Source organism: Leucopleurus acutus (genome assembly GCF_964270905.1).
Source record: "Leucopleurus acutus genome assembly, chromosome: 5".
Taxonomy (NCBI): Eukaryota; Metazoa; Chordata; class Mammalia; order Artiodactyla; family Delphinidae; genus Leucopleurus; species Leucopleurus acutus.
Window position 1 is genome coordinate 112,224,003 of NC_139147.1, and position 17,576 is coordinate 112,241,578.

The 17,576-nt window shown below is 41.3% G+C and overlaps 1 protein-coding gene across 1 annotated transcript; it reads right to left on the reverse strand.

Moving 5' to 3' along the window:
• Positions 1–1,196: 1,196 nt before the first annotated feature.
• Positions 1,197–6,842, reverse strand: P2RY1 (purinergic receptor P2Y1). Its single transcript, XM_082840554.1, has 2 exons — positions 5,667–6,842; positions 1,197–3,557 (listed from the first exon to the last, which is right to left on the reverse strand). Exon 1 carries the CDS (start codon positions 6,824–6,826, stop codon positions 5,705–5,707), a length of 1,122 nt encoding a protein of 373 aa, XP_082696680.1. The 5' UTR covers positions 6,827–6,842; the 3' UTR covers positions 1,197–3,557; positions 5,667–5,704.
• Positions 6,843–17,576: the final 10,734 nt, after the last annotated feature.

Sequence of the window (17,576 nt, forward strand, 5' to 3'; positions counted from 1 at the left end):
AATCAAGTAAGCACAGTATTAATATTTACATGGATTTCTAGTGACATATGTTGTGTCTTTAACGGCCCATCCATCAGACTTTTAAACCATAACAGATCTATTTTGAAATTAGGACATGTTTTTTACATTTGGAAATAGAAACTCTGACCATATCTGGCAGCAAAAGTCTAAACCTCTTGAAAAGAAAATATAAACTTCCCAGTTTATTAAAGTAAAAAAGAGAATTTAAACACAGTATATTTACTTGTGGATAGAGAAGTTTCTCTGACTATAATCCCAAAGTGATCTTGAAAATCACAGGGTGCCCAAAGCGTTATGGTAAATTCTTCTTAAGTCAGAAAGATAATTATCTGTATAATTTCTGTGTATGCACTAAACAAACTTACACACACACACACACACACATATACATAGCCACAAAACTCTGCCAAAGCTGATGTTAGTAAGTGAGGACTCCTGAGTGGTGAAGTCTGGATAGTATAGTCAATTAAGGAGTTAAAACTGAGTGACAGTATCTTAGGGGCTGCAAGAGATTTGCATTTTTCTACCCACAGGATTCTGTGATAGGGCACCTGTCTCAGCAGACAACCAAAAAATCCAGTGCAGGACCATAGTACACTTACCTTCCCCACTAAGGAAAAAAAGTAATGCTTTAAGCATGTGTCCATTCCAGGTACAGCTTTTCACTGCATAGCAACATATATATGTGTGCGTGTGTGTGTGTGTCTATCAATATATAAACTTGAGAGAAGTAGGCAATGTAGACTAATAGATAAACAGAAACCACAAAGGATTATTAGAATCACTACCTCCATGGATTAAAAAATTAGAGGAGGCATTACATTATATTAGATTACATCTAACATTTTAAACACAGAACACTAGTATGAGAAATATGTATTAAGATTGTGTTCCATATTTTCCTCAAAGAATTAAATCAAGTTCCTATTAATATTTAAATATCAAATAATGATGATCTTATCAGTTACCTTGCACCAGGATTCTTTCTTTAACACTTCACTTCTTACAGTCCAGGCTACATGTTAAGAGATGCCTGCGCTGATTCAATATATCCTAGTATTAGTAGGATACTAGTAAGTAGTATTGCCAATATTTGCCAGCCGGTATAATGGTACATGTCAAAATTTGGGGAAACTTGTAAGTATTAGTACTATAATAACATAGAAGCCATCAGACCACATTTCATAGTTTTATTGAGACTTTTTCAGTTTTAACTGTCTATGGTAGGTACAATTCTAATGACCATGATTATATCAAAGCTCTGCTGTTATTACCAACAGCAGATACGAAGTTGGCTGCCATGCCATGGACACACACACACACACACACACACACACACACACATTCCAAGCTGTACACTCCTGCATGCAAACTTATAGGAAATATACATTCCTTTTAAAACACAATTATGCACAATTAGTCTGGAATCTGTTAAGCTACCATTGATTTCGATAAACCTGAGAAAGCTCAAAATGTCAAGTAACACTTTCCATACTGCTCATTCAATGGCACTATTAATCACAAAGAAATCTAGTTCAATTATCTATATTAAAATTACAGATATTATAAAAATAAACATTTTGGCAAAAGCACTAAAACATACTAGAATTCAAATTCACAATTTTTGATATGTAACATATATTCCCCTTCATATTAATTTGCAATGATGTGTATAATACAATGTACAACAGAACTAAAAAACTGAAACAGGATTCAGCAGCTAAATAATATACAGTTATTACTGTAAAAATTGGAATTAAAGTTATCAAATGAACAAAGAAAACAATAAAATTACTAGCAGTGTTGAACTTGCTGGTAGTGTGTTACTTAGAAACTCCATCTCACAGAAATTAAGATTATACTATTTCACCTTGAAACACAAAATAAAAATTGAAGTGGAATTGAGCACAGTAACTGATTACATCAGCTGCCTCTTTCTCTCCCCATCTCCCTAAAGTATTTCCTCAAACTCTAATGTTGTATCTGTAATGCCCATCTCACCATACTTCTAAAACGTAAGAGATCTCCTTTGAATTTAGGACAAGGCTTTTGCATTTGGAAATGGGAAGCTCTGACCGTATTTGGGGACACAATTCCAAATGTATTAAAAAGACAATATAAACTTTTCTACAATAGTATATAAAATGTAGACAGTACAGACCCAATCTGGCTAAGATATTTTGTATTTACTATCGATTGACACCAAACTGTGTCTGTGTAGAAAGAACCCTAAATAAAAAGATAAACGTGCAAAAGCATTTGTAGAGAAGATGAATCACTTGTATCACAAAACAGATTTTCGTATTTTAGATAAAAGAAATCTGAAGACTTAAACATTTCAAGATACTGATATTTGGAAAGCATCATAATATACAGTAACTCTCATTTTTTATGCATCATATATTATGTAAAATACACCAGTGTGACATATTAATATTATACATTGTAATAAATATAATTCACCTCAGTATGTTGGAACTTTCAAGAAAGTTCTTCAGTCTGTACAATGGGAGGGCTGTGAGCTTCATCAATAAATACTATTATGATAGTTACAATTTGACCAGCAAAGTTAAAGCTTCACTATATCTCTAACTAATTACAAATCTTTATTGTCACTAGTCCAATTCCAGCTGCTACAAGCTGCTACAGTGCTATAAGCACTGACATCTCTTGTATCCAAAGGCAGTGTAGTGCACTGCCCTGAGGAGACTGAGAAAACCTACAGGTCATATCCATATCACAGTCGGTGAACTTTGTATGAATTTTCAGTCAAGGACTGGAATTGAACAGTCCTGGAAAATACAGTAGCAGACTTCATGCACCTCTGGCTTTACCACATCCCCTAAGGCCCCAACAGATGGATGTCATCTAACCCTTTTAATCCACGGAGAGAGGGCTTGCCAGGGTCAAGAGTTCCACAGCTGGCCAAGTGGCAGTGTCACCATTTTAACTCCAAATCCTACTCTCATGCTGTATCTCTTCTTGGTCTGTGTTTTTAGCATTTCAGTGCAAACACTGATGCAAACAAGTGCAAACATTGTTTGCAAACAGGTGCAAACATTGATGTTCAAAGAGTCAAAGATGCCAACTGATGAGCCATAAAACGCCTTGAGCTTGGCATTCAAACAGTTTTGTAGTGTGAAATTTAGTTAACTGCTAAGTTCTGTAATTTTGACTCTTTTATCAAAATGCCAGTAGATTTCTGCCTTTACTCTTAAAATACCTACTCTTATCATATATCATGAATCAGATCTTCAGCCAATAGATCACCATTAGCAGACTCGTCCCAGAGACCAATTTGTGCCTGGAAGGGGTTGGAGAGATCATTCTTGTCACTATTAGGCAGGCATCTGCATGTCATCATTGTCTACCACGTGATGTATGAAGCTAAAGAAGAAACACTCTGGAAAAAGCATGCCAAGGAGTAAAAGAGCATTTCTAGTCACTGTTCACCTCCACACTGGACCAAAAGAAAGTTCTCTGGAAGCTGAAACAACGTACTTAACACATACTGTAAACCAGGCTGGGCATCAGACCTAAAAGGAAGAACACTAAAGTAAATGGTGAGGGAATATTATAGAAATGTGTACCATTAGCCTTCGAGTTTAAGGATGATACGGGCTTTGACATTTCCATTTTGGACAATTTAGTGATAGACTGAACATGATATTTGACAGGGGTAACACACTCATGACATATCTTAGTCTTTTTCTTTTAGGATTCCACAACAGACAACACTGCAGGGCCCTAACCAAATGAGAACCTAGCTAACCCTTCTCTTTTCTCAAAATGGGGAGGTTTCTTCTTGGTTTGGTTTCTATAATTCTGTGCTTTAAGACTGAACATGTGAAAAAGCAGCACTCTTTAGGATGACTAAACACAGCTTTTCTTCATTGATCTTAGTGGCTGGAGCAAGTCTAGGAAGAAACTTTAGGGCTCACAAATCTGCAGTCCACTGAGATCCTGCAAGAACTGAAGCCCAGCTCTGACTTCCCTGTCACCAGGTCCCACAGGGCGCTAGGGTTCTCACCTTGAGGCACAGCCCCAAACTGCTCTACATATAAGTGCTTTCAAACAAGTTACCCCACCATCAGCTGCAGACTCTGATATTGGCTTTGTTGGGGGTACCTTCACCATTAAAAATTCCTTTGACACTGGATTTATTTATTTGGTGTTGGAAATTGTCACCTCACCTCATTATTCGGCATTATATCGAATTTGACCATTTCAAAGGCTAGAAATGCCGCAATTCAATATTCACTGAAAATCGTTATTAAAGTTATTGAAGTATGTTACAGATTTGTCATTACTGCCCGGCAGAGGGAAAATATAAAAGAAAACACTGTCTGGTTAAACTATTGCTAGTCTGATTAGTAGTTTCTATACCTTACTTTTTAGTGCTGTGGTACTTCAAGTACTTAAATTTAATTCCTCATATTTCCCTTTCCCATATGTTTGGAGTTTTTTTCCTTCAAATATGAGGCTGTAAGATCCAGTGAAGCATTACAGCATTTCATTCTACCAACACAACCCATACACATTCTTCCTTCTTCTTTTTACATTGCATTTAATGTTTTCCAGCATTTGGAAGGAGCAAAAACAAAACCAAACAAGAAAAGGGCCTTTACACCATAATTAATTTAAACTAAAGTCCTTATTCTAAAAATGTCTTCTCCCCACTCCCACTTGCCTCATACGTTCGAGAACATGTTTGCCGGCTATGCATTATGGATGACTGTCAGCCACTCTCCCGCCTGCCCAACATCCCTCAACTCGCTAACAGTTATTCAACCTTGGTCTGTAATTTATCTGTGAGTTTGAAAACTGTTTTTACAGATGGAAGTGAGCATTTGTACTGGAACACAAACACACTCCTAGGGCACTGCACAGCAGTGGTGCAAGTAAATGCTCTTTGTCACAGGAAGTCTAACAGAGTTTGTGGTGTTTACAAAGGAAAGTACATGCACTTTGATTATTTTGAAGGCATTTTACCTGTCAGATAATATATACAGGATTCCACCACCAGACATTTAGCACCCAACGCAGAGTGAGCAGTTTTCTAGAAATCACTGGGAGGTAATCACTCTTGAGGCTTGTCAATTCATTGACTTGAGTTTTCTATTTAATTCTCCAAAGTAATGCAGCCAGCCATCACCTATGCTTACAGGACCAAGAAACACCCAGCTGCAATCTGGTCATCTGCTACTGAGTGGACCGAGTTTAGTATTCTGCTGTACTACAGTAATTTGAGGATGTGAAGTTTCAATTTGTTCCCACCTCAGATTATTAAAGACAATAAAGACTAGATGAATCACAAACTCAAGTTCAGGTGGTCAGTTTTCTTGGAGAAGTTATTAATATCCAAATAGCTCCAGTACTCATGTAAACTTTAAACAGAAGAGCTTGCAAATTTTAAAGGCAGAAGAGAAAGTAAATATTTAAGGATAGTATTATTTTATGTTACATACTTCTGGTGAGAAAGAAGGAAGTCCTTGAAAGCAAACCCAAACAAGCTAAGTGTGGGTGTAGGCATTTCCACTTCTATTTCTTTTTTTTAAACTCACTGCTTTCTTGGTTTGAATTTTCTCTAATCTTACTAGAAACTTAAAGGGGAAAAAAGCACTTGGCTCTATTAAGCATCCTACCATGGTACAAAAGTGGGTGTGTGGGGATTCTTGCGTCTTCACAAGCTTGTATCTCCGTTCTGCTTGAACTCGGATAAAATATTGAGAGTCATGTCTTCACTCTTGGACTGCAAATTTGCCTCACTTCTTCTGGAAGCTTTCCTGGTGGCTCGGGAGAGTCTCCTTCTGAAGGTATCTCCTGCCAAGAAATAGAGAATGGGGTCCACACAACTGTTGAGACTTGCTAGACCTCTTGTCACCTGATAAGTGGCATAAACCCTGTCATTGAAAGCACACATTTCTGGGGTCTGAAAATCCAGCCGGGCCCTCAAATTCATTGTTTTCATCACGTGGAAAGGGATGTAAGACACAGCAAAAACAGTCAGTACAATAATCACCAGGTAAATGGATTTCCTCCTCAGAGGCGAATTGTCCAGGTCTTTGTAAATCAAAGCTCTCACAATTAATCCGTAACAGCCCAAAATCAGCACCAAAGGGACACAGAACATGGCCACAGTCGTGCACATGCTGTAGATGAAATAACTTCGCAGGTACTCGTCTGAGGTGGTGTCATAGCAGGTGATGGTTTTGTTTTTCCGGATCCCGGTGCCGGAATAGAAGAGGATGGGGGAGATCCCCACCACCACGATGAGCCACACCAGCACGCTGATATAGACTGCGTTCTTCTTCTTCAGCCTGCCCAGGGACTTGAGCGGGTACACCACACCGCTGTACCGATGCGCGCTGATGCAGGTCAGGAACAAGATGCTGCCATAGAGATTCACATGGAAGATGAACCTCTGCAGCTTGCACATGGCATCCCCGAAGATCCAGTCGGTCTTATTGAAGTAGTAGAAGATGAGCGCCGGCAGAGTCAGCACGTACAAGAAGTCCGCCAAGGCCAAGTTGAACATGTACACGGAGATGCCGCTCCACGGCTTCATGTGGAAGACGAACATCCAGATGGCCACGCTGTTGCCCAGGAAGCCGACAATGAACACCAAGATGTAGACAGCTGGCAGGTAGTAGAACTGGAAGCCTGTCTTGGTCAGCGCGCATTTGAACGGAGAGGCGACGGCGGCGGTGGAGGCCACTGTGCTGTTCCCCCAGGGCGAGCCCGGGCCGGCCAGGAAGGCAGCGTCCGTCCCATTGGGGACCGCCGGCCACAGCACCTCGGTCATTCTCTCCTCCCCGACTTAGGCGGCGGCTCCAAGGGGCGAGCGGCGGCAAGAGGGCGGCGGCGAGGGGCGCAGCGAGCATCGGAAAGGCGGGCGAGCAGACGGGAGGGGGCGCCGGGGAACTCTGCGGGAGGGGTCAAGCAGGGGCTCGCCCACGCCGGCTCCGGCCCCGCGTTCGCCGCGGGCCATGAAATCTGCCCCGGGCCGCGACCGAACCGGGCTGGCCGGAGGACCAGCAACTTCCCGGTGAGGCTGGCAGCGCCGAGGTTACACAACAGGGCGCTACGGACACCGCCGCCGACAACTTTCCGACTGCGCTTTCCCGAGGGACCGCGGGTTCGCGCCGGAGAGCGCGCCGGGGGCTCAGTGAGGTCGAGTCAAACTCGCTGAGATGGGGAGGGCGCGCCCCAACCTCCTTCCCCCAAAGATCAACTTCGTTTGGGCATCTTCCTGCGCCCTACCTTGCAAGCCAGCAGCTCGGCTCTAGGGCCCGCGCCGCCGCCTCCGCGCCCCCGGCTCTCAGCCTCTGGGGGCCATCGGAGCGCGCGTGGTCGCAGACTCGTGTGCTTCTGGATCGCGTCCGTCTCGCCGTCTGTGTTAGCTCGCAGGCTCTTCTAGAGACCTGCTTGAATGCAGGCGGCGGGAGGGCGAGCCGGGCTCCCCGCGAGGATGGGCGGAGTTTGGGCACCCGGGCGAGTCCGCGCTCCTCCGGGAGGCGAGGGGCGTGCCTGCGCGAAGTTCGCCCGGGGCCGGAGGCGTCTTCTGGGAGAGCCGGTCTTCACCAGAGTCGGCGGTCAGGGCGCGCTCGGTCAGGGTCAGGGGTAGGGCTGGCTGCTGGAGAGCGATTGGTCCGAGAGCGCTCCTTGGCTCTTCCGCCAGCTAGCTCGGCAGAGTGATGTTGCTGACACACAGGAAACCCCTCTGACCGCTCAGAGCCTTCTGCCTACAACCCTGGAGCGGACCGGAATGAGACTCAAGTCTCCAGGGCCCTCAAGAACCACGCCAGGTGTTTGCACGTTCCAAGCAGCCTGTAGTCCCCCTGTAGTCCCCAACTGGGAAAGCCCTGGCGTTGCAGTGCTCCGCGCTTCACCAGAGACCGGATTCCTGGCAGTTGCAGGAACCTCCTGCTCCCAGAAAGCTTTCAAAGGAGGGAGGGTGGGGAGGGAAATGGGGAGAGTCTCTTTCTGTCCTTCTAGTCTGCCTTTCCGCTTTTATTTCAATATGGTTTCTCTTAATTAACCAAATGCTAATAAACCGACGTCAATTGGTAACATCAACGAGAAAATTTCTAAAAGGGCTTTGTAAAAGTATTAGTAGTTGATACTTGACGTTGCTTCAGCACAATTTGTTACCTACCACTTACAGACAACGCAGGGTCCCCAAATCCTCCTGTCCAGTACATTTAATTAAAGATCAAAGTCTGCAATAAAAAAATAAAAACATATTGTTCAGGAAATAACGAATATTAAATATAAATTTATATAGATAGATGTAAAGACAATTTCAACTCCAAAGTGATTAAGGTGTGGTTTGGGGGTTTTATTACCAATCCTATTTCTTTAGGTTAAAGTGATTAGTCACAGGGCTTCTCTGGTGGCGCAGTGGGTGAGAGTCCGTCTGCCGATGCAGCGGACACGGGTTCGTGCCCCGGTCCAGGAAGATCCCACATGCCACGGAGCGGCTGCGCCCGTGAGCCATGGCCGGTGAGCCTGCGCGTCTGGAGGCTGTGCTCCGCAACGGGAGAGGCCACAACAGTGAGAGGCCCGCATACCGCAAAAAAAAAAAAAAGAAAGTGATTAGTCACAAATATCTCTGATAAGTACCCTAACAATACTGGTTGAGACTTCCTTGAATACTACATTTATTCAAAAACTCATTTTCATGGCTTGAATGTATCAAATTTTAGAGCAATGCACTTCAACATTGTAGTTGAGCAAGTTTGATTGGAAAATGAATTAGCTATTGAGGGACATATTTAAATGGGCCCACACAGGGATGAATCTAGCAATCTTGACAATTTATTAATTAACATATGCTTTATGTGAAATATTCACAAAGGCTTTTCTCTTTGAAGAAAAAAATCCCAGAAGAAAATATCTGTAAAATATATACCATAAAGATTTCTTTCTGGCCCCAGATGTTACATGATAATGTTCTCTTAAAAAATGCTCAAAGGAAAACCTGGAGCTCCTGGCTTTGATACCACAAGGGAAAATTCCCCACAAGGACCAGACAGTCCTTTCCAGGGACACATGTAGAAAGGACCATATCCAAACACATGGCATTGTGAGCACACTGGTATTTTGAGTTGTGGTCAGTAAAACAGCATGAAAATAAATGATAAAACTAGAGTAAATAACTCAAGGGCATGAATGTTGTTTTGAAAACAAGTCTCAATTGAAATGAATGCTACAGGCCTCAGTTTTCTCAACTATAAAATAAGGGAGTTGGATTTGATTTTTTTTCCCATCCATATATGATTCTATAATTCCAAGTCTTAACATGAAACATTTTCATATTCTTTGATTAGGTTGGTACTGACTGGGATTATTTTCTATTAAGAGAGAGAGGGAAGTGGAAGAAAACATTGACTTCCATTGGTACTCAATAGGTCCTAACTCCTCACTCTTCCCATTTTTCATTTGCAACATAAGCAATATGTAACCTCATTCAGAAGTCTGTTGCAAATGCATTAACCCATAATGTGAGTGTTTGGAAAAGTACACTTAGTCTAAATACCATTAAGTACTTTCAGAAAACTTCACACTTTATTAGGCATTTGGAGAAGATAGTTGTCCTAAGTGGACCACAGATTTTTTTTTTTTTTTTTTTTTTTTTTTTTTTGCGGTACGCGGACCTCTCACTTTGTGGCCTCTCCTGTTGTGGAGCACAGGCTCCGGACGCGCAGGCCCAGTGGCCATGGCTCACGGGCCCAGCCGCTCTGCGGCACGTGGGATCCTCCCGGACCGGGACACGAACCCGCGTCCCCTGCATCGGCAGGCGGACTCTCAACCACTGCGCCACCAGGGAAGCCCCAATATCCCTATTTTATAAGTGGTGAAACAAAGGCACAGAGAGGTTAAGTAACTCATTCAGAGTCATACAGTAGAAACTGGGATTTAAACTGAAGCCATCTATCCCTAAAGGCCACACATTTAACCACCATTCTATGATAAAATACACACTAGTACAGGGCACTGATAGGAAAATTAACTGTTAGTGGCCACTACTAAAAAAGATTGAGTATAGAAAGTGTTATTCCCAAAGCCTTCTATCAAGAGAGAAAATTTTGAGCCAGGTCTTGAAGGTACTGATAGAGTATTTCAGAAGCTTCCCAAATGTTCTGCTCTCCTTAGGCTTTTAAAAAAATAGCCAACAATTTATATATAATTTGAGAAGTGACAGACAATTCTAGGAAAGTCAAACCTGTTCAGTTTCAGACTCATAAACAAAAAGGCTGCCCTTCTTGTTACAAAGTTTCTAATAACCATCTTTACAAAGGTTCTTCTTTCCCTTTTTCTTAAGTCACAGAAAATCCAACAATCATTGAGGATGGAAAGATTATTGAAAACATTTGAATCGAGGGCTACAAGCATAAAAAGAAAAAAACTTCTGATAAACATAAAATGTAAAGGGTGGGGCTTCCCTGGTGGCGCAGTGGTTGAGAGTCCGCCTGCCGATGCAGGGGACGCGGGTTCGTGCCCTGGTCCGGGAAGATCCCACGTGCCGCGGAGCGGCTGGGCCCGTGAGCCATGGCCGCTGGGCCTGCGCATCCGGAGCCTGTGCTCCGCAACGGGAGAGGCCACAACAGTGAGAGGCCCGCGTACCGCAAAAAAAAAAAAAAAAAAATGTAAAGGGTGGCAGAGAGAAGGGAGAGCTAATGGGTAGGCCAATTCAGGATTTTGCAGGTGAGAGAGGATGAGACTCTGCTTTGGGAGATGAGGGAATCCTTTGAGAGATCCCTCCAAGAATAATAACTGAAGTGTGATAACTTCTGAGATATACCTTAAGAAAGTGAGGAGACTCTTCTATTCTCCAAGAAGAATATAGGAGAAAGAAAGAAGCCCAAGGAATTCACAGCTGGTATCCTCCAGTGAGTTAGAGGTGAGAGGGCTAAGGTGGGGCAGGAGTGGAAAAAGCACACAGAGAAAGGATGAAAGACGGTCCTGTGCTGGGCAGGGCCCGGCTGCTCCTATAAATGATTCACTTGTCATGGATCCAGTCAGTAGGGGTCCTGAAATTTATTTCATTAAGAATCACCTCAGGAGTATAGGACACAGAATAGGAGACAGCCTGGTTGCTCCAGGGTTGGAATGAATAAGAGGAGAGGAGAGTAAGGGACCAGGGAGGCTGAAGAAAGAGGGAGGGGAAAGGAAAGGGAGGAAGGAGATGAAGGTGCAAGAGGGGAACTGTGTAGGGGAGAAGAGAAAGCAAGGTGCTTGCACACAACTGATAGGGAACTTTGGAAATCTCACAGAGCGTTGCTTTCCAATTATTTAGGTTTGAATCTGGGTAGCTGTGGGGGAAGGGGTCTGGGAGGTGGTGAGATGACACAGGCTGAGGGGTCCCGTGGTTAGAATAATTTGCCGTTTGAGTATCTGCCCCTTCGCAGATGACATTGAGCTTGGTTTTCTTTTCTTTCTTTTTGTTTCAGTTCAATGAAGTTTCTTTTTTTTATTTTTTGAAGTGTAGTTGATTTGATTTACAATGTTGTATTAGTTTCAGGTATACAGAAAAATGATTCATATATATGAATATATATGAATGAATATATATATGAATATACATATATACATATATACATATATACATATATACATATATACATATATATATATATATATATATATATAGGCTAGGTTTTCCATCTGCGTGCTATCACTTACAAGGACCTGTAAAATCCCAGGCCACCTAAATCTTTTCATCCTTCACAAAATTTCTTGCTCCCAGAAGTTAAGAATAGTCAAGGAAACTGCTTCCCTATAGTGCCCTTTTTAGTATTTACTTTCCTTATTCCCATCCACATGAAGCCCTAGTCCCTAGTCTTGGTCACTTTATAATAGTTTTAAAAGAATTTATGTTAAATCCAGAATAAAAATGCCAGTCCTGGCTTGTCGTCTTTCTCTAATCATTATATATGATAAATATTCCCTTTGTTCTCTTTGTATCTGACCTCTCTGGTTTCACAAAAGCATGTCTCACAACATTTACTGATAATAGATTGGAAATGCTATATTACATGCCAGTTTTTCTACAATTTTCTTTTTTTATTTTAAAATTATTTATGTATTTATTCTTGGCTGCATTGGGTCTTCGTTGCTGCATGCGGGCTTTCTCTAGTTGTGGCCAGCGGGGACTGCTCTTCGTTGCAGTGTGCGGGCTTCTCATTGGGGAGCTTCTCTTGGTGTGGAGCATGGGCTCTAGGCACGCGGGCTTCAGTAGTTGTGGCTCATGGGCTCAGTAGTTGTGGCTCGCAGGCTCTAGAGCACAGGCTCAGTAGCTGTGGCGCATGGGCTTAGTTGCTCCGTGGCATGTGGGATCTTCCCGGACCAGGGCTCAAACCCGTGTCCCCTGCATTGGCTGGTGGATTCCTAACCACTGCGCCACCAGGGAGGTCCCTACAATTTCATTATACACTTAGCTTTTTCAGGAGATAGGAAGTGTTTGTAAAGCCTGTGGGTGCAGAAGTATCTTTAAAGCCAATTACCCATATCCAAGATCTTACACCATACTCATGGACCCATGGAGGGTTTCCATGGTAGCACAAAGGGTAAAAATATGACATTATTTGAGTGTCATTTGTCATCGTTATTATATCCACCATAAATAAATTGTTGATTTCTGATACATCCATATTTTGAGTGCATAAGCTAAATCCCAAATAGGTAAATGAAAACCATGTGTGAAAATAAAGAAATACCTGTTTTCCTCATGTTAAGTCACAGATTCCATCAGCTCACTCCTGGGATGTTGATCTCAATTATGTCCTGAGAGTTTCACATTTTTCTTTTTCTTTTCTTTTTTAAATTTAAACATTTTTTTAATTGAAGTATAGTTGATTTACAACATTGTGTTAATTTCTGCTGTACGGCAAAGTGATTCAGATATATATATATATATATATATATATATATATATATATATATATATATATTCTTTTTTTCATATTTTTTCCATTATGGTTTATCATAGGATACTGAATATAGTTCTCTGTGCTATATAGTGCTGTACACATTTTTCAAGATTAAACTTAATAGCAGTTGTTGTCATTCAAACTTCAGATTTTGGAATTTGGCTTTCTGAAAATTTGATAAGTTTTCACCCGTGGCACTCAAAGTGTGAACCAATTTTAAGCAGATGAGCATTGTGTCCATTTTTATAATTTCTTAATTTAGATTCTTGTAGAAAAGCTGGCAGGATGGGCTTATCCAAGAGGGTCTTCTTACAACAAGCACAAGATTGGATACTCTGCTGGAAAGATACCTGGGTAGCTGAAGAAAGCTAATCTAATATGTCAAAATACTAAAGTGAAATAGACCCACGTTTTGTCTATAGAAACAATAAAATGGAATAAAATATAGTTCAATATAGAAACAGTTATTTATAGCTGAAGAGAACTCAAATAGTGTAGGTTATGCTTCAAGTGGAGAAATAATCAGTTACTCCTTGACAAATTCTTACATTTTCAATGACAGGGTTTAGCAGAACCTCAACATTAGTTCTGATTTTCATCTTTCAGCTTCAGTTCTAGACACCTGATATTGCAGCTAAATATTTATCTTAGAGACTGTATCATAGTTATAATAACCATGTAATTAAATACTATCTTAGCTCACCAGCAACGTCTGCTTTGAGTCTCTTAGCACAGTTTCTCAAACTTGACTGGGCATACAGATCAGTGGCAGGATCTTGCTAAAATGCAGTTGTAGGTACGGGGTGGAGCCCAAGACTTTGCATTTGCAACAAGTTCTGTTTGATGTCCAAGCTCCTCATCCAACCACTACACTCTGAGTAGCAAGATTTTACATGATCCTGCCTGACATTGCTTTACTATGGCAATTTAAAAATGCTGTAGCTGCTCCTATCCAGTGACTAAAACACGTTAAGGGTTTAGCAATCGTGAACTGTGGTATGCATGTGCCACGTGCTGTTTGGAATGCTTCTTATGTATTAGCTCATAGCACGTGGTTTTGGAGAATAAGACAGAACTGGGTTCAAAGGTCAGTTAGGGCCACTTAATAGCCGTGCAACTAGACACATGGCCAAACCTGTGTCGTGTCAATGTCCTTATCAAATAACTCTTATATCACAAGATAGCTGTAAGAATGTGATTGTGTGAGTAAAGTGTTTAGGACTGTGCCTGGTACATAGTAAGTGTGTAATAAACACTAGCTATTATCATCATTATTATTTATAATACTATCATTTTTACCGTAATGGATATAACTTGATAAGTGGGCCTTTGGATGTAAGAAACCAGATTCATCAAAACCAGCTTGAACAAGTAATTGGACTTTATTGGAAGGGTACAGGAGTACAGGGGGCTTTCGAAGAAAGAAGGTATAGGAACTTGAAAATCATGTATTTTGCCTATTCTCTCTACTTCTCTAAAGACATGGGATCTCTGTTCTCTGCCTTTCTCTGTTCAGCCACTGATTTTCTTTCCCTCCCTCCTTCTTTTTCTTCCTTTCTTCTTCCTCTTCTCCTCCTCCCTCTCTCTGCAAAACAGTTTTCTCTTCCTACACGGATATGACTCAAAGTGGCAACCCAAAGCCTAGCATTATTTCCAATAATAAATTCCTAGGGAAAGATTCTGGACTGACATGGTCAAATTCACTTTGGCCTGGAGGTGAAGAGGATGAGCCAGGCGATCAGAGCCTTCCTCCAGGGCTGAGTGACAGACTCCAGGAGAAAGAGAAGTATAGCCTACCTGTCTTAGGAGGAAATATGGGGGCAGGGAGTGACGTTGTTATCACCTCTGGTATAGAAGGCAGTACAACCATGGGTGTGATTGATGGGTGGAGAGGAAGAGGGAAAACAAGGGTTTCAGGAATACAGTTGTGACTGGCAAACTCCAGAGCTTCAAGGAGGCTAGAGGATTGTGCCTGGGACCATTCAGAGCCTGGTGGAGAAAGCAGTGCTCCAAGATTGGTGAGACAAGGCCCTGGGAACCTCCTGCTTTGGCAGGGAAGTTGCTGAGAGTTAGCTCCCAATGGGAGCACCCAAGTGGAGATCTACAGAGCATATGGAAAAACTGAGCAGAATGAATGAACTAAGAAGGCAGAAGGCAGAAAAATCCTGTTGTCTTACCTCTTTTGTCTTTGCTAAGGACGTATAGAAGAAAGGATGAAAAAAAAAAAAAAAGAAGGAAAAAAGAATCTTTGCATTCCTGCCAGGAAAATGAAAGTCTTCCTTCAATCAAAGATAAATTATGAGGTTCTGCTTCCATGATGGAAACCAGCCCCAAGGTATGGTAATTTCTCCCGGGACCTTCATTATTAATTCAGTTGGGAGGAAACCAAGGGACATACTTACAGTAATTTGAGTCTTTGGAAATAAGGAGTTTGACGTGAGCTTCGGAGCAGCAGAGAAATTGAATTTGATTTAGAGAATGAGTGCCTCAGAAGAAAGTGGAAGGCAAGTCTGGAAAAACTTTGTGGCGATTGCGTGAACATTTCATTGCTGAAAGCCCTGTTCATTCTCCTCGGGCATGAAATTGTGGCTGTAGGATACATTATAATTTGCTTTAGCAAGATAGCATGAGAGATTAGATTAGATTTCATCTCCAATGAAGGTGGCAGACTGGTAAGGGTTTGGATTGAAAGTGTATGTATAAAGGACAGGTGTGGCAAGGGGAAGCAGCGTTGGACTACCAACCTAATACTTTTCATTTAGAAACAGGCAAAGATTACTACTCACATGGGGATCCTCAGGAATTGGCCAAAGATAGACTTTACAAAGTCACGAAATGAGTGTTAGGTAAGTAAGGAAAAGTGGTTTAGCGATGGAGGATAAGGTTGATTTCTTTAATTACAAAAAAAGGGAGGGGAGAAGCAAAAATTTGTAAATAGTTGTTCTGGGGAAGAAGGTCAACTTTATAGCATTCACCCCAAAGCATGCTGTATGTTATAATGAAATATATTTTATATGCTACATTATAATCAATGCAAGAGTTCTTCCTGCTCAGAATAACTGCAGGAAAAAGTTGTGGAGCTCTAAGAGAAGGAAATGACGTGGGACAAGCTTTTCAAGAGCAGAAGGGGAAATAAAGCAGTTCTACTCTGGCCATGGAAAGAAAAAAGGCAGAGGGAAACAGGTATAGTCGGTACGATGAACAAGAGGTAGGTCTGTAAATCAGCTGGGCTGGGCTATGAGGAAAGAGACAAAATCTCCTTACCTCTGAGAAGGCTATTCTGATTAGAAGTCCTTAGAAGTAATATATGAGGAAGGGAAGGGAACCCACCGCTTTCTTCTCATGGAGTAAAAGACTGAAGAAAATGAGTATCACATCTCAAAGATGTACATACACAGTATTAAATATATTAAGTATTAAAAGATTATATGAGGAAATTGGAATATGAGGAATATGGTATATGGTGATATATGAGGAAATCTAGGAGGAAATACAGTGTAAATTTTCAGGCAGTGAGGAGAGCCAGACGAAGAAGAAGGAGAAAGAGAAGAAGAAATCAGTCAATGATAAAAGAAACATTGGTCACCAAAGAAACCTTTAAGGATTGACAAAGTTCCTATAACTCTGGATAAAGCAGAACTTAAAGTTACAGTATGTAATAAAAAAAACTCAGGCCTCAGAAGATTGATTACATAGCACTCTGAAACGAAAAGCGTATATGTGTCTGAACATATAAACATACACACACACGTGTGTGTGTGTGTATTAGAGAAAGGAGCAAGATTGAAAAGGAAGGAAGGAGGACTTGTGGCTCCTCAGTTAGGGAAGTTGAAGAAGGATTATCCATTATCATGTGGATAATCTAAAATGTGATTGGAAAAAAATGTGGCTAATGCCATGGTGACAACACTGAAGAAAGAAATAAGTTAATTATTACCAGACTTCAACATTCCAGAAGTGAATGACCTGATGGCTTTTTTAGGGAGGAAACTCTTTGTAGGTTAATGGCCTCAGCTGAATTCCTTCTGTAGACTGCCTGACTGACTTGTCTCCTATATTGTTGGTTTATGGGAGGCTATTAGAATAGCAAGTATGATGAAATAAAGAGACTCATCGATCATTTTTAAAATGTATTTAATTTCTAATAAAAATTACTCAACTAATTACCCAAGAACAGGATTATTGTGGGAAGAAAAGTTACTGCAGATAAGTCTCACGCACAGACACACACACACACTCACACACTCAGAAAAAACAGAGGCAAAATTCTATACCTTGGGACAACCAATATTAACATTTACTCATCCAAAGATTTTTCCTTTCAAATATAGTCATGTGAATATATATTTATATGTATATTTTAAATTAGGGTACTATATAATTGTATCTTGTCTTCCTGCCAGGATGTAAATATATGTATATATACCTATCTTACCATTTCTTTCCATTTTCTTAATGCTGACAGAACACTACTAGTAGTTGAAAGGATAAAGGAAAGAAAACTAGATAAATAGTTTCCTGGCATTACTAAACAAGAAAGTCTGACACAATAACAGAGGACTTGATACATAAAATACAAAGATGCCCTGTAAAGGGACAAAGGGAACTTGGTTTCCTTAA